The sequence below is a fragment of the Lucilia sericata genome, unplaced genomic scaffold (genome assembly GCF_015586225.1).
Source record: "Lucilia sericata isolate MDLA Ls3-8-SP2 unplaced genomic scaffold, ASM1558622v1 Contig000099F_arrow, whole genome shotgun sequence".
Lineage (NCBI taxonomy): Eukaryota > Metazoa > Arthropoda > Insecta > Diptera > Calliphoridae > Lucilia > Lucilia sericata.
In genome coordinates this window covers 522,850-544,938 of record NW_023994131.1, presented here as the reverse complement: position 1 = coordinate 544,938, position 22,089 = coordinate 522,850, and the positions used below count along the sequence as shown (strand labels likewise).

Genomic DNA, 22,089 nt, shown 5'->3' with positions numbered 1-22,089 from the left:
CCTTTTATGAAAGAACTCAACTTCTCCATTGTCTTGGTGCCATTGATGGCAAGCACATAAATATAAAATGTCCGAAGGGCAGTGGTTCCTTATACTTTAACTATAAGAAACATTTTAGCATTGTATTAATGGGTGCTTGTGACCACAATTATGCCTTCACATTTGTTTACGCAGGTGCCTATGGGAGTCAAAGCGATGGAGGAATTTTTAGAAAGAGTTTATTTGGAAGAAAAATTATTAACAACACAATAGATATACCACCACAGCTATTCTTCCTAATTCCAATATAAGTTTCCCCTTTTATTTCGTTGGCGATAATGCATTCCCTCTGCTTCCAAATTTAATGCTTCCATACCCTGGTACTTTGTTATCTGAAGAAAAAAAAACATTTTAATAAAACCCTCTCAAAGGCAAGGTGTAGGATAGAAATTTGTTTCGGAATTTTGGCAAACCTGTTGGCGCATTTTACATTCAACAATTAATTGTAGCCCAGAAAATGCGGATAAAATTGTGTTGGCTACAGTGTTATTACACAATTTTCTAATATTAAACAACGACAAAAGGTATTTTAACAGTCAAAACCCCGAAGAAATTGGTCAAGAATTTTTGGAGGATGTCAGATTATTGCGATCTAATCGTTCAACCTGAAGCATTTGACTTACGCGAAACCCTAAAAGAGTATTTGTTCACCCATCAATAAAGATAAAGAATAAAGACTTTATATTATCCCAAAAAAAACTTTTAACGTTATTAAAAAAAGTATATTTAATTATTATTAAAAACATAAATTAAATTTACTAATTAAAAACATAAAAACAATTGTTTATTATATAGAATCATTTAGATTTTTGCAATTAGCACAATTTTATAAAATTTTGCATAATTATTCAATTTTCTAAAAATTCATTTAACTTTCTATATCATTTATTTGCGACATTGTTAAATTGGCATTATCAATTTTGTTAGCTAACGATTGAAAAAGTTGAGCCGTTGGACTTTCCTTTGTCGTCGAACTCAATTTCTCTATAGATGTAGATGCTGCTTCCAAAACCTTTGTCATATTTTCTTGAACTATTCCAAATTCATCTTCTTCTTTTTTGGAGGTGCACAAAAATCATCGCTGGATAGATCAAGTGTTTCTATAGAATCATCTGATATGTTTGTAGTTGTTCTATGATAAAAATTATGTTCATATGTACATAGATTGAAGTTTTTTTTAAAATATGCATGTCGTTACTTACAAACGAATATGTGGTACATCGTCCAGAAAGCGTAAGCTTTCACTGTATTTGTATGGCCTAATAAATGCTGCTTCACTACCTGATGGCAAGTTTTCTTTTTGCTTATATTTTCTGTAGGCATCCCGAATGTTTCTCCACTTTTTCTTTATATCTTTAACTGAAAAAAAATTAGGAAACATATTTCAAACTAAACAAAACGGTTATTTACCAGAAACTCCAACTTCTAAGGACATTTTATGCCACAACTCTTCTTTATATTGGACATTTAAAACGAGGCGATTGCAAATTGTAAATGCAATCATATTTTTTTACTTCTTCTATTATTTTTTCATTAATATCCATATTTGTCATTTCTCTTTTTAAAAATTTAAATTTTTATTTTATTCTTTTTTTAATAAACATTCACACAAATTGTCATAAATGTATTTTTTTTTAACAAAAAATATGAAAACAGTGGCAACTTTAAGAGAGAGAGGGAAAATAAAAATGAGAGTTTTAGAAAATCCGGAGCAAAAATAAAATAAATTTTAATTTGGTGCGGATTTCTTCAACGACTTAAGTTGTCAAAACTCAATATAAAAAAAAATCCGTCTCCGCAGCCGCAATATTGTATTTCTACTCTGAAACAAACATTATTCAATTCAGAATATATTTTCCTCACAAATTTTAACATCTTTATCTTTATTTTTTAATAAAAAATAAACATGTGTTGGGTACCAGGGCACTGCAATGTACACAAATGATGTATCTGGAGAACTGACAAGATGAGGCTCTAATCTTGACCTACCTGGAAGAGGTTAAAGCCAACCCTTTGTCATTATTACAGGTTGATCTCCGATTGATTCTGTGGCAGTATCAATCATTCTTGGAATACAGAATTATATTGTATATGGAGTTTTCGACAAGGCTTGATTCGAAAGCAACCAGATTATTGTAGGGGTAGATGGTGTACTCAAGGGACGCACATAAAGAAAACAACCCGACGAAAAATAAAACAAACCGTAACAGCTGTTTTATCAAAATAAACATTTTTTTGGTGTGGTGAGTTATTTTTGTTTACAAATATGTGTTTCTGCACGTGGAAAAGGCGCAAAACTCGTTTTCATTATTTACATTTTCAATATGTGTTTATGCACGTGGAAAAGATTCAAAAAAATTGATTTTCATGATTTACTCTAAAAAAATATTTTTGATCAATTAAAATATGTATATAAATGTGGAAGGGAACAAATCTGATAAAATATAAATATATTTGGTATTATATCGTTACAGAATGCCTTTTAATAAAAAAACATTCAAAAAATTGTACTATGGTCATATATAGAAAATGATATATAACTGCTATCGGACGATCTTGTGCACGATAAAAACCTATATAGAACTTATATATATAGAAGTTGGAAGTGTAGAAATCGGATGGCATACATTTTTTATAGATTTTATCATTCTAGTGTGTGTACTACAACAACAAACTTTTTTTACAAAAAATGTTATTATGGAACTATATATAAATTTATATATAACTGCTATCGGACGATCTTGTGCACGATAAAAATCTATATAGAACCTTATGTTGGAAGTGTAGAAATCGGATGGCATATATTTTTTCCTGATTTCATCGTCCCAGGATGTGTACTACAACAACAAACTTTTTTTTTACAAAAAAAGTTATTATGGAAGTATATATAAATTGATATATAATTGCTATCGGACGATCTTGTGCACGATAAAAACCTATATAAAACTTTAAGTTAGGTTAGGTTAGGTTTACACAGGTAGCCAATTTCGGCTATTACTTGGGTCCATGTTGATCCCTTTGTAAAAATACCTGTAAGAAGAAGAAAAGAGAAGAGAGGGAGAGATAGAGGAGAGTGAAAGAACAGAGACAGTTGCAAAGAGAAGGAGATGATGAGAAATGAGAAAGCCAGGGCAGCTGCCGTGGATGAGTAGTGTGAGTAATAGGATTCACACCCATTTTGACAAATTAATGAACTCTAGAAGACGTTCTAATTGAATGTTTGACAATTCGGTTAGATCACCTAAATAGGTCGATCCAAGCGTCTGAAAACGGGCCTCCGCCAAAGCAGGACAATCGCAGAGAAGATGAGTAATAGTCTCTTCTTCATCCTCGTTTTGACAACTCCTACAGTAATCGTTGAACGGGAGACCAATGCGTCTGGCATGGTTCCCAAATTTACAGTGGCCAGTGATTATCGATATCAGCCTACTTAACTGCGGTCTTTGGAGACCAAGAAGATATTTAGACCTTTGAGGATCCATTTGTGGCCACAGTACTCTACATGTTGAGCACGTGTGTTCACGCGACCATTTGTCGCGAGCGATGCAGAGGCATTTTTCACTGATTTGCCTCTTAATTGCAAGTAGTGGTATACCGCAGAACTGATCTATATCCATTCTGCTAAGCATAGTGCCAGCTCTTGCCAATGTGTCAGCAATACCGTTGCCATACGAAATCCCATGTTCCTTTACCCAAATTAGGGTGATGTTCGAATGTCTCGCCATCTCATTGAGAGACGTCCGGCATTCATGGACAATTTTGGATGTGGAGAACACACCAGTTAGGGATTTAATAGCAGCCTGACTATCAGTATAAATTCTGATATCCCTATTAGATATCCGATAGTACCTTAGCCAATTTACCGCCCTCCTTATCGCCGATATTTCAGCCTGAAGGATACTACATTCATCATTAAGTCGGAAGGAGATTTTCGTTCCAAATTCCTCAATGAAAATGCCACCACCAACTCCTTTCGTCGTCTTGGATCCGTCTGTATACATTCGGAAGCAATTATTTGGCGGAAGGAGAGATTCATCAGACTCCGAAGAGATATGATATTGGAACTTTCTCACTAGAGACGGTACCGGAATACAATAATCAACAATGTACTGATTATTCGGTATAAGATCTATGATCCTAGCATGGCCTATGGAGCATTGTTTCCACTTGCCAGTTACACTCAATCTGGCCGCAGTTGACATAGCCAATTTCCTTGCAAGGAGATCGACCGAGAGCCAGTTGAGCATAGTGAACAGCGCCTTCGAAGGAATTGTTCTGAGAGCGCCTGTGATAAGAAGCGCCGTTGATCTCATTACTTTTTCCAGTTGTTGTCTGAGTGAAGCCTTTTCAAGCGCCTGCCACCAGACAACAACCCCATATAGCATAATAGGTTTAATAACTGCCTCAAAGAGCCAGTGAACATTCATTGGATTTATGCCCCAGCATGTTCCTATGGCCTTCCTACAAACATATAGTGCCGTAATGGCTTTAGATGCCCTAGAGAGTACGTTTGTACTCCAAGATAGCTTCTTATCAAGGATAACGCCCAGATATTTAGCGCTGTCCGAGAGTTTTAATACTTCGCCGTTTAGGCAAGGAAGAGGAAATAAAGGAATCTTGTATTTGCTAGAGAATGGCACAAGTTCCGTTTTACTAGGATTTACACTAAGACCACATTCGACACTCCACGAGCTAATGATCTTTAGTGCTTGTTCTAGCCTTTGGGATATGGTTTCAAGGTGATCGCCTGATACCGCAACCGCGACATCATCAGCATAGGCGACTGTTTTATAGCCAAGAGAGTCTAGTTGTACCAGAATATCATTTATGGCCATGTTCCATAAGAGTGGTGATAGTACTCCCCCTTGTGGAGTACCTCTTAAAGCTTTTCTAGAGATTACTGTATCTCCTAAGGAGGATTCAATGATCCTATTTAAGAGAAGATTCTCGACAAATCCCACAACGGACCTACCAAACCCAGCCCGAGATAGAGATTGGCAGATAGATGCAGGATTGACGTTATTCTATATCAAGAAAGGCAACCAGTGAATAATTTCCATACCCCATGGATTTTTCAATGTGACCAACGAGAGTATGAAGAGCCGTCTCAACAGATTTGCCCTTCGTATATGCATGTTGAGAGGCAGAGAGAAAGGATTTATCTATCGAGGTCCTAATGTGGATATCGATTATCCTTTCCAATGTTTTCAGCATAAATGATGCCAGACATATTGGTCTGTAATCTTTTGCCTTAGTGTGTGAAGTTTTACCCCCCTTGGGAATAAAAATCACATTACACTTGGTCCATTGAGTAGGAATGTATGACCAAGAGAGACAGGCTGTGTATAAGTTCCGCAGCCAATGAACTACAAGATCTATATTGTGTTGAAGATCTGCAGGAATAATACCATCAGGGCCGGGCGCTTTGTAAGGATCAAAGCTTTTAATTGCACAACGGATAATGTCATCTTCAATAGGCACGTGTGTTACAGTCCGTATTGAAGTTGGAGAGAAATTAGTCAAATCACTAATTGGAATACAACCAGGAAAGTGAGTATTAAGGAGAAGCTCTAAAGTCTCCTGACTACCTGAAGTCCAGCTCCCATCCATTTTCTGTATATAGCTAGGAACAGAAGGGGACTTTGACAAAATTTTACGGAGACGACTGGTTTCGGAAGAGCTTTCAATATTGCTACAGAAAACCTTCCACGAGTTCCGTTTCGCATTCCGAACCAAATTTTTAAACTTATTAACGTTTGCCTGATAAAGGGACCAGTTACCTGATCTCTTAGCCTCGTTAAAAGACCGGCGGCATGTCCTTCTTATGCTCGCTATGTCAGGACTCCACCACGGTGGTTTGTCCTTTTTTAGGCCACTGGATAGTTTGCAAGATCTCTTCGTGGCAACGCTCAGAGAACTAGCAATCCAATTTGCAGCCAAATCAATATCCCTTCTACTCTATACCGTCGGAGCAGAGGGAAGAATAGTACTCAGAGAAGCTTTGTGCCTCTCCCAATTTGTTTTCCTTCTATTTAGAAAGGGTTTTGAAACTTTGACCTGGACCACTATGTCAAAGTCCAGGTAGCGGTGATCAGAGAAGGAGCAGTCATTGGAGACATTCCACTCTTTGATCAATTCTATGTAGTTTGTACTAATAGCTGTAATATCCAGAACTTCCTTCCTGTTTGTCACAACAAAAGTAGGTTCTGAACCTCTATTAACGACTGTCATATTAAATTCTAATATAAAGTCAAGTAAACACTCACCTCTACTGTTGGTGTCTGAACTGCCCCAGACACTGTGATGAGCATTTGCATCAGCGCCGATTATCACAGGAACGTGACGCCTATTTGCTTCGCGCATTAAATCTCTGACCAGGTCGTTTGGCGGTTGTTCACTATGGTCGTGCGCCATATAGCAGCTAAGGAGCCAGATGGTGGAGTTTCCGGTCTCAAGTGCCGCCGCTACCGTATCCTCATCGCTGTAATCAGATAAGATGAAGATATCTAAATGGTTTTTGGCCAGAATACAGGCTCTAATATTTTTAATATTACCTGCAGGATTTGAAAACAGAAGTTTGTAACCGCTGAGAGATAGTCCAAGGATTTTGCCGTGGTGGGTCCACGGTTCTTGGACCAAGATGAGCTCCTCCCCTCTCTCAGCCATCCGGAGGAGCAAAGCAGCTGATGCTGCTTTGGAGTGGTGAAGGTTAATCTGGGTTACCTTCACCATCTCCAAGATCAGGATCGTACACGACAGTGACGTCGACGTCCTCAGGATCGGAATCCTGCGAACTGTCTCCATCCTCCGCTAACTTCAGATTGCCAAGAAGCTCACCCATTATACCTGTGGTAGACTGGGAGTCTTATTGGTTCTCAGAACCAGCGGCATCGTCGGCCTTTCCATTTTCCTCCTTGGGCGGAGCCTCCAGCTTAGTACCAGAGGCGGCGGCGCTGCGTTTGGCGTCACTGCGATGGGAGATACTATCAAAACCATAGTAAACTTTACCTCCGCATTCACGCAATGGCGCCAACGTTTCCTTATTAAGGACAACAGTCGCCTTTCTGACATTTCCCATCGGGGCGGAAACCTTCACCACCTTCCAATCATGGGTAGGTAGATGAGGATTTCCGCTATGTAGGAACGCCAGAATTTCCGCCGGGTCATGTGGCTCAGTTGGGATGGTGGCAATTGATCTCGGTCTGCGAGGAATTTCGCTTACCGGGATCACGTCCAACCTTGCACCTGGCCACACTTCTAGCTTGAGCAGAAGCGCAGAACGCTCATTTGAACAAGCTAGCAGCTTAATGTGACCCTGGTACCAACCAGCATCATCGTTTTGGGGGCGGGTCCTGGATTCTCCTTGAGGATCTTCCAGTACACGCCTAGCATCTTCTGACGGATAGTCCCTGGGAGATGGCTCCGTCGCTGTTGCTTTGGTCAACAATAGCCCTTACCAGTGGGTTTCTAGCCACTTCACTGAAAGGCCTATTGATGACAATGGTTTGCGCCTGTTTTTGACGTTTAGTCGGCTGGTCGTTCGGCGTAGAAGTAAGGGTCTCCTCCTCAGATCGTTGCCGTTTAGGCGCCTCGGCAGCAGGTCTAACCACTTCTGCCTCAGCTGGAGGATTGGAGCCTTTTAGCCTAGCCAGGAGGCTTTTCGCCCAATCGAGGGACGATTTCTCGTCTCTCGTTAAAGCATCGTTGGGTTTGGCGCCATGACGCTCAACGATGCGCTCGGTGGCCCGCCGATGAACAAAAGCCCTTCTGGAAGGTGTTTTGTGCCTGGGGGAAGACTCTAGGAATACATTGGAATAGCCCGACAACGAGTTTGACGACTTTTCCAATGTAAGGGGAGGTGCAGCAGAGGAATCCGACATCAGGGTCGACGATTCCACATTCGCACAGGGCACTTGGGAGACCTTGTTGTCACCCGAAGACAGGGATTGAGCTGACTTTGAATCAGCAAGGGCTGCTTTTGCGGCTGCAGAGGTACTCGCCACGACAGGCAGAGGTACCTCACCGCTGGGACCTTTACCCACACCCGAAGGCTTAGTGGGCGGTTTTGGTTTACAAGCAGCCAGCTTGGGCCGGCTACTTGCGGTTGTTGTTGTTGTTGTTGCTCCAGAAGCTCGCGGAGTAGTCAAGCCTGGTGCTACCACTTGACTAGTCCGGACGCCAGTCGCATTCGATTCACCACAGCCCGGTGTCGCCGCTGTGGGAATAGGGTCTCCGGATATTATCAAGCCCCGGACCGGATACGAGGGCATTCTTTCTTCTCTGACATTCTTGGGGGGGGGGGGGGGGGGTTTGTTGCATTTTTGGCCTACTGCCAGGACTATAAACTGCCGTCCCACTGGGAGCAAACAGACAATCAAGCCGTCCAATCTGGAACAGACGCTTGATGGATTTCAGGACTTGCACACTTAAGTGCGTGAATCAAATGATTCAAAACAGACTTTCTGTTGATTGCCCTGTCTCAGTGACAGGAGAAGCAAATCAACAGATCGTTACTAACAGACCGCCCAATGTGGGAAACAGACATCTGTTAGGTGGGAGGGGTAGTTCTTAGTTTCGTGCTCGTCTCATGACCCGTCTGACAAGGGTGACCCCTAGGAGGCAGCCAGCTCAAGCAAAGCTGTCTCCGTCAGCATGGCCCATGAGATTCATCGCACTTAAGCCTTCACATCGCGACAAGATGACTACCCTTCGTGAAGGAAACTTTAAGTTGGAATGGCATACATTTTTTTGTAGATTTCATCGTACTAGGGTGTGTACTACAACAATAAACTTTTTTTACAAAAAATGTTACTATGGTCGAATATATAAAATGATATATGTAGATTTCTGTCTCTTTCACTTGGCTCAATATTCCTACATCTCTCCAATTCAAAATAAAACACTTTGGTTTTCAATTCATTTAATACTATTTACATTTATTTACATAATTGAAACTTAACGCAATATTAAAAGAAACAAAATAATTAATACGCTATGCGATTTGGAATGCGAAATTCTGTCACTGTTGTCCACAACTGATCCTCTTTTGTCCTAAACGTATGTCCTTTATACCCCCGTTCCCATTCCGTCTTGTCCCCATTTGTCTTGACCCAACCCACTAAAAACATCTACTGTCCTTGTCATGCGAATCTAGGTGATCTTCTCACCATCACTTTCCCTCCAGTTCCTACATTCGGCCCTCCTGACTCTACATTCGACCCGAATGTAGAACTCCACGGCTTCATATACTCCGCGATAGTGGTACACCTACCAGAATCCTCAAATTCACCAACTTTTTCCACCTCGTAGCGACCATGATTGGGTTGTCTTTAGTTCTCATATTTAATCCAAATAATATCCTAAAGAGGCTGTTCCCAGTACTTCTAGATGTCGTGTTGTTCATTACCTGTTGTACTCGATCAACATAGCGATACCAATTCTGAGGATGTTCGATACACAATTTCGACAACATGGGTACTATTATTCGATGCATCCTTTCAGCCTGGCCATTTCCCCTCGGTACGCCTGTTGCTATCAACAAGTGTTGCATTCCCTCCTCTTCGCAGTACTCCATAAACATATTCGACGTGAAGGCCGTACCTCTCTCCGTAATTACCCTTGCTGGATTACCAAATATCGCAGATTATTTGTCCAACTGGTCAACAACTTCCTTATCCCGTGCTCTTTGTTGGATAAAGCCAGACGAATTTCGAGAAAGCATCAACCACTACCAAAATGTGATTGTATTGCTTCTGAGTAGTCTCCATAGGACCAACATGATCCAAATGAAACGCCATCAACGGTTTATCTGCCTTGGCTATGGGATTAAGAATTCGCCATAATGCATTCAATGCAGCTTTTAACTACATTCTCACATTTAGCGCTCAACTTCGGAATATAGAACGTTTTCCCTACCAAATCCTGGGTCTTCCGTGCTTCGAAATGCCCTTGGCGATGAGCAATTTCTATTATCTCCCTTTCCATGTTCACTGGAATTACAATTAGCTCCTTATCTGTGTCCTTGTGCAATATGTCGTATTTAAGATAGAAGTCCTCATGGGAATCGTGCTGAAGAATTCTACGAATTGCCTTTACCTGTAGTTGGGCTTCCCTTATCCGATGTCGTAATGAGTCTTCCATCAATAAACATGAAACCCGGCTCAAGGCATCCACGTGTCTCACTTTCGACCCAGATCTGTGCTCTATGACGTAATCATAATCCTGAAGGAAAAGCGCCCACCTGGATACTCTTAACGGAACATCCTGTTTCCGCATTGTCATTGCAAAAGCATTGTAATCCGTCACAATTTTGATCCTGGTACCCATCAAGTATATTCGCCATTTCTTTAATGCCTCAATAATAGCCAAAACCTCTAACTCATATGAGTGGTACTTCTCCTCAGCTGGGGTAGTTTTGCGACTCATATACTCTATTGTATGCCATTGTTGATCTTCAGTATCCCTCTGTAACATGACACCTCCATAACCGTACATACTAGCATCGGTATGTATTTCCGTCGCTGCCCTAGGGTTATACAGTTTTAGCACAGGTGCACACACAAGGGAAGATTTTAGTTGTTGAAATGCTAAAACTCGTTCGTCATCCATCTTAAACTGAACATTCTTCCGAAGTAAATCGGACAGTGGCCTGGCGATCAGTGCATAATTTGGGATGAACCTTCGGAAATACGATGTTAAACCAAGAAATCATTGAACAGATTTCCTATCCTTGAGTAAAGGAAATTTTTCCACAGCCGATGTCTTTTCCTTAGAAGGTAGTATTGTCGAATCTTCTATTATATAGCCCAAAAAAGTTATCTTCCTCATCAAAAACTGGCACTTGCTCCATTTTATGTTAAGTCTGTTTGATGCCGCTACTTGTAAAACCTTTCCCAACTTCGCAAGGCCTTCCATTTCATCCACTGATGGTATTATCATATCATCCATATAAATTACAAGTGTGCCATCCCTTATCAAGTCCTGGAAGATCGCGGAAATGTATCGGCAAAAAACAGCCGGAGAATTAGATATTCCAAAGAGAACATACAAAAATTCATATTGTCCGTTGTGAGTAACAAAGGCAGTATACTTTCGGGAATCATCTTCAATAGACACGTGGAAAATTCATTCCTCAAATCCAGGGTGGTAAAAACTTTACATTCCTGTAATCGCTGTAAAACATCGTCAATCAACACCATTGGAAAATTATCCTTAATAATTTTCTCGTTCAAACGGTGATAATCGCAGCACAATCTTTTCGAACCATCCTTGGAAACAAGAACTACCGGAGAAGATTACTCTGAAAAACTCGGCTTTATAATACCCTCCTTCAGCCATTCCTTGACCTGTTGGTCTACGGTCTGCTGATCGGCAAAAGACATCCTTCTCGGGTTGTAGCATACTGGGACTTAATCACTTAGTATAATTTTCATCTTGACTGGAAATGTGTTCGGCTTTACTGGTCTGTAGTCATCCAACATCCTCATAATCTCCTTCTGTTCATTATGCCCCAAGTGACATAAATCGACTTGATCAATGTAGCCAGCATCACCAATTTGGCCAACAACTTCTATCTCTGAAAGCTCCTTAAGAACGTTCTGCATGGCTATAGAATCGCTCCGAAATTCCGTGGGACTTGGATTGGCAGACTTTAACGAGAATTCCACTCCTTTAAAGCTCACTGTCATATTCACAAATTCAAGAACGTCATTGCCAATAATCGCTGTATACAAAATATCCTGATCCCTAACTACATGGAAAATGATTGGTACCAAAACTCCGTCCACATCAATATTGCTCGAAAAGCATCCAAGTGTTGTTATATCCTTTTGGCCGATTCCAGTCAAAGTCTTCTTACAAGATTCCAATTCGACATCACCCAGCGCCAAAAATAATTCATTCCTTAAGCAACTTATGTCACTACCCGTATCAATAGTAGCCGAAATCTCTTGGTTCCGAATGATGATATTCTTAAAGATCCGATATGAAGATAAAGAAGTCAAAGTCTGGACATTGCCATCCTCCTTTTTCACAACCTTTCCACTCTCGTTCTTATTCCTGTTGCAATCAGAGCTCTTATGACCCAACCCCTTGCACTTAAAGCACTTAATCTCCTTGGATCTACATTGACTCGCCAAATGTCCCTTCTCAGCGCATTTAAAACAACGTTTTACATCCTCATCAGGTAGGTCAGCATCCTTCGCTCGTTCTTGTTTTGGCAGGAATCCTTTAGAATTCGTTTGCCTATTGGAACCACTAATCATACACCTTCATCTTGACCTTTAAGTCATCGATGTCCATAGCCTGGTATAAAACAGTCTTATTTACCTTGGAGTCTGAAATACCTTCGATGAAATACTCAATCGTGCTCTCCTCATCAAGTTGGATTGGCGCTCCAATCTCCATCAGGGAATATAAATATTCTCGCAAGCTTTCACCAGGACGATTCCTACGACTCTTTAATAGTCGATGAATTTCAATGGATGAGAGTCTCGAATCGAATTCTCTGCGTAAACACACCAATCTCGTATGCTGCTTTGGCCTCTCACAAAAATCTAAGCTGCTCCCGCTAATAACTGCCTCCTCAAACTGCCACCTCAAACTGCCTCCTCAAACTGCTGAAACCACTGATCAACCTCAGGTTGTTCTTCACCAGAGAATTTGGGTAATGAATCCTCAATGTCCCTCAAAGTAAAGGTTGAAGGTCCATGGCGATCCACCTCACCGCGCTGAACACCTGAAGCCGCTTCACCGTATTCGGAGGTATTATCATCAGCATTTGTAGATGATGTCTGATAATACTTTATCAACAGCTCCTGCAAAACAGTCTTACTACCGTCAGTCAATTGTCCTAGTTCCCCTAATTTAGCCTTTAATCCTTCTACAGTCATTGTCAAAATTTCCATGGAACTAACGCTTACAAAAAAATCCAAAATTCAAAATAGTAATTAATATATTAAAAAAAAATAAAAGGTTCAAACAAAAATGTAGAAAATATGTCATAAAAAATTTAATAAAAAAAAAACAAAATAGCAAATATGTTATAAAAATCCAATAAGTAAAAAAAAAACAAAAATAATGATATGATAAAAAAAAAATGATTCTCATGAGAAAAACACTTTGCACATGCGCAGTTCCCACGCTAAGTAGTAAACAAAACCCTTTCCTTAAAAAAAGGTTACAATGTAATAGCACCTGCAATTGAAAACGATGACCATAAGTCAACAACAAAAAAGGTGATCCCTTTCCGCCCAACAACAAAAATGTGATCCCTTTTTTCTAAAAGAAAAATAGCAGACAACAACAAATCACAGACAAAACACTTTCCCTTTTAAAAATGGACAACAACAATAATCAAAACAATTCGCGATCCCACGCAGCTGCGCAAAATTACTCAAACAACTTTTCAATACGCAAAAAAAAAGGTCAACAAAAAAAAACGGACAAAACACAACAAAATATACATACATAAAAATGAAAATACGTAAACAACTCTAGTTCCCACGGTCTGCTTACAAAGACAAATTGCCTTATGGAACAATTTGAACTCGAACCAAACTCTGGGCAGGGCTTCGCTGTACCGCTTCTCTCTCCGTTCCACAACTGTCAACGCGTTCTGATATCCTATTTTACACAGCTCACACGCATAGCTTCATGCTCTCTCGTTCTGACGTACGATAATAAGCACAATGCATCGATAATCTCTCTCTATCGAACTCTGTCACTCTCTAGACGTAACACACTCTCTCCATATACGAATGCTATGAACATAAACACGCCCTTATACCACCATTTCACAACAGCGCCATCTCTTAATAGGTTTTTTGCACTCCCATTGTATTCGTCCCTCTGTGGATGAAATACTCACTCGAATAATGCTCTCCCCGTTATGCATACAAAATCGCCTTTACACTATCGTTCCCAAACAACGACATATTTCTGATCAGCAGCATTAATTGTCTCCGCCCCTCTGTAGACGTAAATCTCACGACAAATATGCTTACCCTCTATCCTGCGATTATTTAACATGCGAACTCATCTACCAGCAACATCCTCTCACTAGCGCCATCTATTAGTATTAGTTTCTAAGCCATTTACATGAAGCGACATCTGTTGTCGATTATCGGCAACCGTTGAAACTACTGTATATACTTGCCTTCCTCCTTTTGCTTTACTCCTCTTCACACACTAGTGCTATGTAGCTCACTTTCACACAATTGTCCAATGGAAAATATTTTGATGAATACTTTATTTGTTTGACTCAATTGATTCATACCGGTTGAGCCCCCAATTTTGTAGATTTCTGTCTCTTTCACTCGGCTCAATATTCCTACATCTCTCCAATTCAAAATAAAACACTTTGGTTTTCAATTCAATTCATTTAATACTATTTACATTTATTTACATAATTTAAACTTAACGCAATATTAAAAGAAACAAAATAATTAATACACTATGCGATTTGGAATGCGAAATTCTGTCACTGTTGTCCACAACTGATCCTCTTTTGTCCTAAACGTATGTCCTTTATACCCCCGTTCCCATTCCGTCTTGTCCCCATTTGTCTTGACCCAACCCACTAACAACATCTACTGTCCTTGTCATGCGAATCTAGGTGATCTTCTCACCATCCCTTTCCATCCAGTTCCTACATATATAACTGCTATCGGAAGATCTTGTGCACGATAAAAATCTATATAGAACTTTAAGTTGGAAGTGTAGAAATCGGATGGCATATATTTTTTCCGGATTTCATCGACGATCTTGTGCACGATTAAAATAATATACAAAAAATTTTCATTAAATGAATTCGCCGTACTTATGGTGTTTGACATCTACGTAAACCAAATGCAAAAACAAAATACATGTAAACTGTTATTGTTGCAGAACTGCCACTACCTTATCTGAATTCGCCTTGGCCACCACCTTATGTGAATTCGCCTTGATATCATATGTGTATTCTTACATTATGAGACCGTTTATAAAAAGATGTGTTGGGTACCAGGACACTGCAATGTACACAAATGATGTATCTGGGGAACTGACAAGGTGGGGCTCTAATCTTGACCTACCTGAAAGAGGTTAAACCCAACTCTTTGTCATTATTACAGGTTGATCTCCGATTGGTTCTGTGGCAGTATCAATCATTCTTGGAATACAGAATTATATTGTATATGGAGTTTTCGACAAGGCTTGATTCGAAAGCAACCAGATTATTATAGGGGTAGATGGTGTACTCAAGGGACGCACATAAAGAAAACCCGACGAAAAATAAAACAAACCGTAACAGCTGTTTTACCAAAATAAAAATTTTTTTGGTGTGGTGAGTTATTTTTGTTTACAAATATGTGTTTCTGCACGTGGAAAAGGCGCAAAACTTATTTTCATTATTTACATTTTCAATATGTGTTTATGCACGTGGAAAAGATTCAAAAAAATTGATTTTCATGATTTACTCTAAAAAAATATTTTTGATCAATTAAAATAAGTATATAAATGTGGAAGGGAACAGATCTGATAAAATATAAATATATTTGGGATTATATCGTTACAAAATGCCTTTTAATAAAAAACATTCAATAAATTTTACTATGGTCATATATAGAAAATGATATATAACTGCTATCGGACGATCTTGTGCACGATTAAAACCTATATAGAACTTTAAGTTGGAAGTGTAGAAATTGGATGGCATACATTTTTTTTGTAGATTTCATCGTTCTAGGGTGTGTACTACAACAACAAACTTTTTTTACAAAAAATGTTATTATGGAAGTATATATAAATTTATATATAACTGCTATCGGACGATCTTGTGCACGATTAAAATAATATAAACATTTTACAAAAATTTTTCTTCAAATGAATTCGCCGTACTTATGGTGTTTGACATATACGTAAACCAAATGCAAAAACAAAATACATGTAAAATGTTGTCGTTGCAGAACTGCCACCACCTTATCTGAATTCGCATTGATATCATATGTGTATTCTTACATTAAGAGACCGTTTATAAAAAGGATGTGTTGGGTACCAGGACACTGCAATGTACACAAATGATGTATCTGGGGAACTGACAAGATGAGGCTCTAATCTTGACCTACCTGGAAGAGGTTAAAGCCAACCCTTTGTCATTATTACAGGTTGATCTCCGATTGATTCTGTGGCAGTATCAATGATTCTTGGAATACAGAATTATATTGTATATGGAGTTTTCGACAAGGCTTGATTCGAAAGCAACCAGATTATTATAGGGGTAGATGGTGTACTCAAGGGACGCACATAAAGAAAACAACCCGACGAAAAATAAAACAAACCGTAACAGCTGTTTTATCAAAATAAACATTTCCTTGAGTGGTGAGTTATTTTTGTTTACAAATATGTGTTTCTGCACGTGGAAAAGACGCAAAACTCGTTTTCATTATTTACATTTTCAATATGTGTTTATGCACGTGGAAAAGATTCAAAAAAATTGATTTTCATGATTTACTGTAAAAAAAATATTTTTGATCAATTAAAATATTTATATAAATGTGGAAGGGAACAAATCTGATAAAATATAAATATATTTGGGATTGTATCGTTACAGAATGCCTTTTAATAAAAAACATTCAATAAATTTTACTATGGTCATATATAGAAAATAATATATAACTGCTATCGGACGATCTTGTGCACGATTAAAACCTATATAGAACTTTAAGTTGGAAGTGTAGAAATCGGATGGCATAAATTTTTTTGTAGATTTCATCGTTCTAGGGTGTGTACTACAACAACAAACTTTTTTTTACAAAAAATGTTATTATAAATTTATATATAACTGCTATCGGACGATCTTGTGCACGATAAAAATCTATAAGAACCTTATGTTGGAAGTGTAGAAATCGGATGGCATATATTTTTTCCCGATTTCATCGTCCTAGGGTGTGTACTACAACAACAAACTTTTTTTCACAAAAAAAGTTATTATGGAAGTATATATAAATTGATATATAACTGCTATGGGACGATCTTGTGCACGATAAGAACCTATATAAAACTTTAAGTTGGAATGGCATATATTTTTTTTGTAGATTTCATCGTTCTAGGGTGTGTACTACAACAACAAACTTTTTTTTACAAAAAATGTTATTATGGAAGTATATATAAATTTATATATAACTGCTATCGGACGATCTTGTGCACGATAAAAATCTATATAGAACCTTATGTTGAAAGTGTAGAAATCGGATGGCATATATTTTTTCCTGATTTCATCGTTCTAGGGTGTGTGCTACAACAACAAACTTTTTTTTCCAAAAAAAGTTATGGAAGTATATATAAATTTATATATAACTGCTATCGGAAGATCTTGTGCACGATAAAAATCTATATAGAACCTTATGTTGGAAGTGTAGAAATCGGATGGCATATATTTTTTCCTGATTTCATCGTTCTAGGGTGTGTACTACAACAATAAACTTTTTTTTACAAAAAATGTTACTATGGTCGAATATATAAAATGATATATAACTGCTATCGGACGATCTTGTGCACGATAAAAATCTATATAGAACTTTAAGTTGGAAGTGTAGAAATCGGATGGCATATATTTCTTTCGGTTTTCATCGTTCTAGGGTGTGTACTACTGCAACAAACTTTTTTTACAAAAAATGTGACTATAGCCATATATAGAAAATAATATATAACTGCTATCGGACGATCTTGTGCACGATTAAAACCTATAAAGAACTTTAACTTGGAAGTGTAGAAATCGGATGGCATATATTTTTTTCCGGATTTCATCGTTCTAGGGTGTGTACTACAAGAATAAACTTTTTTTCTTTACAAAAAATTTTACTATGTCCGTATATATAAAATGATATATAACTGCTATCGGACGATCTTTTGCAATATATAAACCTATATGGAACTTTAAGTTGGAAGACTACAAACTTTTTTCACAAAAAATGTTACTATGGCAGTATATAGAAAATGATATATAACTGTTATCAGACGATCTTGTGCACGATAAAAACATATATAGAACTTTAAGTTGGAAGTGTAGTAATCGGATGGCATAATCTGTTTGAGATTTTAGGTAGGGTCAACTGTGGATCGACCCCTACAAAATTCAACAGATAAATTTTGTTTGATATAAAATTTATGTCGAATTTTATAGCTATAAATTTTTTAAGCCAGTTATGAGCGGTAGTAATTTCCCGAGGTGGACCTTATATCGGGGATAGGTTAAATTATGGAACGATCCTCTTAAATTTGACCAAACGATTTTGACTCCTTGTTTATGTGGAATTTCTTTGCTATATTGGTGTTTTTATTACAATTATTGGAGTTAATATCTTTTTCTGAAGGGGAACTTATATGGGGGTAGGGTCATTTTTGGACCAACCCAGAAAGGTTTTGGATCATACAAATCTTGTAAAATAATTTCCTTAGAGGAACCTTATATGAGAGCAGTGTCAAATATGAAGCGATCCTCATAAAATTTGGCAAAAAGATTTTAGTTCCTATAAAACTTGTTTTTGTCGTTTTTCTTCGCTATACTGGAATATTGAAGCTCAATAATAAACTCCATTAACTAAAAATATTTTGGCAAATATTGGCTAAGATCCCAGTCTATACTTTTATGGATTTTAGACCAATATTTCGGTGTAAAAGTTCCTTGACTCCCTGATGAGTTTATCGTATACCGATATTGTCCATTTTCAATAACAAACTCCATCAACTAAAATTATTTTGGCAAATATTAGCTAGATGGTCTTAGACTGTAACAAGATCCCAGCATATACTTTTTGGATACTAGACCAATATTTCGATGTGTTACAAACGGTGTAAAATGTTCCTTGACTACCTGATGGGTTGTGTCTTCCCAAATAGGGAATCACATTGTTCGCCGGTCTCTGGTAAGATTTTAGGTTGATAGTCATGCTGCACTTAAAGCATTAATATGTCATAGCTGTATTCTTGCATAGTCGTAGAATGAAGAGAAGATTTAAGTGTTATTATGAGACCGTTTACAATAAGGCTGTGTTGGGTACCAGAACCCTGCAATATACACAAAAGAGGTATCTGGCGAACTGACACAATGAGGCTCGAATCTTGCCCCATATGAACGGAACAAGAAGTTAAAGCCACCCCTTTTTCATTTTTTAGGATGATCTCCGATGGATTCTGTGACTCTATCAACCAGTCATGGAATATAGAATGAATTGCACATTATATATGGCGTTGTTAAAAAGGTTTGATTCTAAAGAAACCGGAATTATTATTGGGGTAGATGGTGTACACCAAGAACACTTGCACTGGATATAAAACATTATAAAATTACATAAATTTTTCTTAGCACAAAATAAATATGTCTAGTAATTTGTTTTTGTTTCATTTGTTTTTACAGAAACTCACCACGCAACAATCAAAAACAGCTGTTAGGGTTTGCTGTTTTATCAATACCCGTTAATAAAACAACCTTTTGATAAAACAGCAAACCCTAACAGCTGTTTTTGATTGTTGTGTGGTGAGTTTCTGTAAAAACGTAAACAAATGAAACAAAAACAAATTGCTAGACATATTTATTTTGTGCTAAGAAAAATTTATGTAATTTTATAATGTTTTATATCTAGTACAAGTGTTCTTGGTGTACACCATCTACCCCAATAATAATTCCGGTTTCTTTAGAATCAAACCTTTTTAACAACGCCATATATAATGTGCAATTCATTCTATATTCCATGACTGGTTGATAGAGTCACGGAATCCATCGGAGATCAACCTAAAAAAATGAAAAAGGGGTGGCATTAACTTCTTGTTCCGTTCATATGGGGCAAGATTCGAGCCTCATTGTGTCAGTTCGCCAGATACCTCTTTTGTGTATATTGCAGGGTTCTGGTACCCAACACAGCCTTATTGTAAACGGTCTCATAATAACACTTAAATATTTTCTTCATTATACGACTATGCAAGAATACAGCTATGACATATTATTGCTTTGAGTGCAGCATGACTATCTTACCAGAGACCGGGGAACAATGTGATTCCCTATTTGTTCCGTCACTTTCAAGATCGCTAAATCACCACTTGGAAGACACAACCCATCAGGGAGTCAAGGAACATTTTACACCGTTTGTAACACATCGAAATATTGGTCTAATATCCATAAAAGTATATACTGGGATTTTATTACAGTCCATCAACTAAAATAATTTTAGTTGATCGTAGGATAGCAGTTATATATAATTTGCTATATACGGCCATAGTAACATTTTTTGTAAAAAAAAGTTTGTTGTTGTAGTACACACCCTAGAACGATGAAATCCGGAAAAGAATGTATGCCATCCGATTTCTACACTTCCAACTTAAAGTTCTATATAGGTTTTTATCGTGCACAAGGTCGCCCGATACCAGTTATATATAATTTTCTATATACGGCCATAGTAAAATTTTTTGTAAAAAAAGTTTGTTGTTGTAGTACACACCCTAGAACGATGAAATGCGGAAAAAAATGTATTCCATCAGATTTCTACACTTCCAACTTAAAGTTCTATATAGGTTTTTATCGTGCACAAGATCGTCCGATAGCAGTTATATATAATTTTCTATGTACGGCCATAGTAACATTTTTTGTAAAAAAAGTTTGTTGTTGTAGTACACACCCTAGAAGGATGAAATCCGGAAAAAAATGTATGTCATCCGATTTCTATACTTCCAACTTAAAGTTCTATATAGGTTATTATCGTGCAAAAGATCGTCCGATAGCAGTTATATATCATTTTCTATATATGACCATAGTAACATTTTTTGTAAAAAAAAAAAGTTTGTTGTTGTAATACACACTCTAAAACAATGAAATCCGGAAAAAAATTTACGCCATCCGATTTCTACACTTCCAACTTAAAGTTCTATATAGGTTTTTATCGTGCACAAGATCGTCCGATAGCAGTTATATATAATTTTCTATATACGGCCATAGTAACATTTTTTGTAAAAAAAAAGTTTGTTGTTGTAGTACACACACTAGAACGATGAAATCCGGATAAAAATGTATGTCATCCGATTTCTACACTTCCAACTCAAAGTTCTATATACGTTTTTATCGTGCACAAGATCGTCCGATAGCATTTATATATCATTTTCTATATATGACCATAGTAACATTTTTTAATGTTTTTTATTAAAAGGCATTCTGTAAGGATATAATCCCAAATATATATATATTTGATCAGATTCGTTCCTTTCCACATTTATATACATATTTTAATTGATCAAAAACGAGTTTTTGCGTCTGAAAACGAGTTTTGGCGTCTTTTCCACGTGCAGAAACACATATTTGTAAACAAAAATAACTCACCACACCAAAAAAAATGTTTATTTTGATAAAACATCTGTTTTATTTATCGTCGGGTTGTTTTCTTTATTTGCGTAAAATTCGACTTTTAGAGTTTTCGATTTTTATTATTTTATAAATAGTTGACTTTTCGACTTTTTCCGACTTTTCGACTATTTTCGACTTTTTTCGATTATTTTTTTACTTTTTTCGAGTTTTTCCGACTATTTTAGAGTTTTTGACTTTTTTCCACTATTTTAAAATATTCGTCTATTTTTTACTTTTTCTACTTTTTCCGACTTTTTCGACTTTTATTTACAAAGAAGACTATTCGACTTTTTTCATAGACCAAAGTCGAGTTATCAACTTTTTTGGAACAAAATAGTCGACTTCGACTTTTGTCGACAAAATGTCGATTGTTCGAAAGTTGATTTATAGAACCCTAGTGTACTCCTAGAACACTGACCAATAAAAATTTTATGTATTAAAATACATATATTTTTTAGCACAAAATAAAGTTGACTTGTACTTTGTTTTTGTTTCATTTGTTTATATTTTTACAGAAACTCACCACACAACAAACGAAAACAGCTGTTAGGGTTTGCTGTTTTATCAAAAGGTTGTTTTGTTAACGGTATACACTTTTCATAAAACACAAAATTTAAAAAGTCAACTTTTCATAAAACGTAATAGTTGAAAAATCGAAGTTTCAAAATACAAAAAGTCGATTT

At 37.3% G+C, this 22,089-nt stretch overlaps 2 protein-coding genes across 2 annotated transcripts; both read right to left on the bottom strand.

Annotated features, from left to right (window-relative positions):
- Positions 1 to 937: 937 nt before the first annotated feature.
- LOC119599983 lies at positions 938 to 8,308 on the bottom strand. Its single transcript, XM_037949967.1, has 4 exons — positions 6,594 to 8,308; positions 6,306 to 6,520; positions 1,242 to 1,398; positions 938 to 1,171 (listed from the first exon to the last, which is right to left on the bottom strand). Exons 2-4 carry the CDS (start codon positions 6,451 to 6,453, stop codon positions 1,072 to 1,074), a joined length of 405 nt encoding a protein of 134 aa, XP_037805895.1. The 5' UTR covers positions 6,454 to 6,520; positions 6,594 to 8,308; the 3' UTR covers positions 938 to 1,071.
- A 3,139-nt stretch (positions 8,309 to 11,447) lies between these two features.
- LOC119599988 lies at positions 11,448 to 12,302 on the bottom strand. The gene has a single exon (XM_037949970.1). It carries the CDS (start codon positions 12,300 to 12,302, stop codon positions 11,448 to 11,450), a length of 855 nt encoding a protein of 284 aa, XP_037805898.1.
- Positions 12,303 to 22,089: the final 9,787 nt, after the last annotated feature.

What these genes read in the sequence shown, in the direction of transcription:
- LOC119599983 (XM_037949967.1), bottom strand. Translation starts at nt 6,453, where the DNA reads ATGGCGCACGACCATAGTGAACAACCGCCAAACGACCTGGTCAGAGAT. An exon ending in TTCAGACACCAACAGTAGAG is followed by an intron (nt 1,399 to 6,305) that starts GTGAGTGTTTAC and finishes ATTTTTTTTCAG; the next exon opens with TTAAAGATATAAAGAAAAAG. An exon ending in GATGTACCACATATTCGTTT is followed by an intron (nt 1,172 to 1,241) that starts GTAAGTAACGAC and finishes TTTTTATCATAG; the next exon opens with AACAACTACAAACATATCAG.
- LOC119599988 (XM_037949970.1), bottom strand. Translation starts at nt 12,302, where the DNA reads ATGATTAGTGGTTCCAATAGGCAAACGAATTCTAAAGGATTCCTGCCA.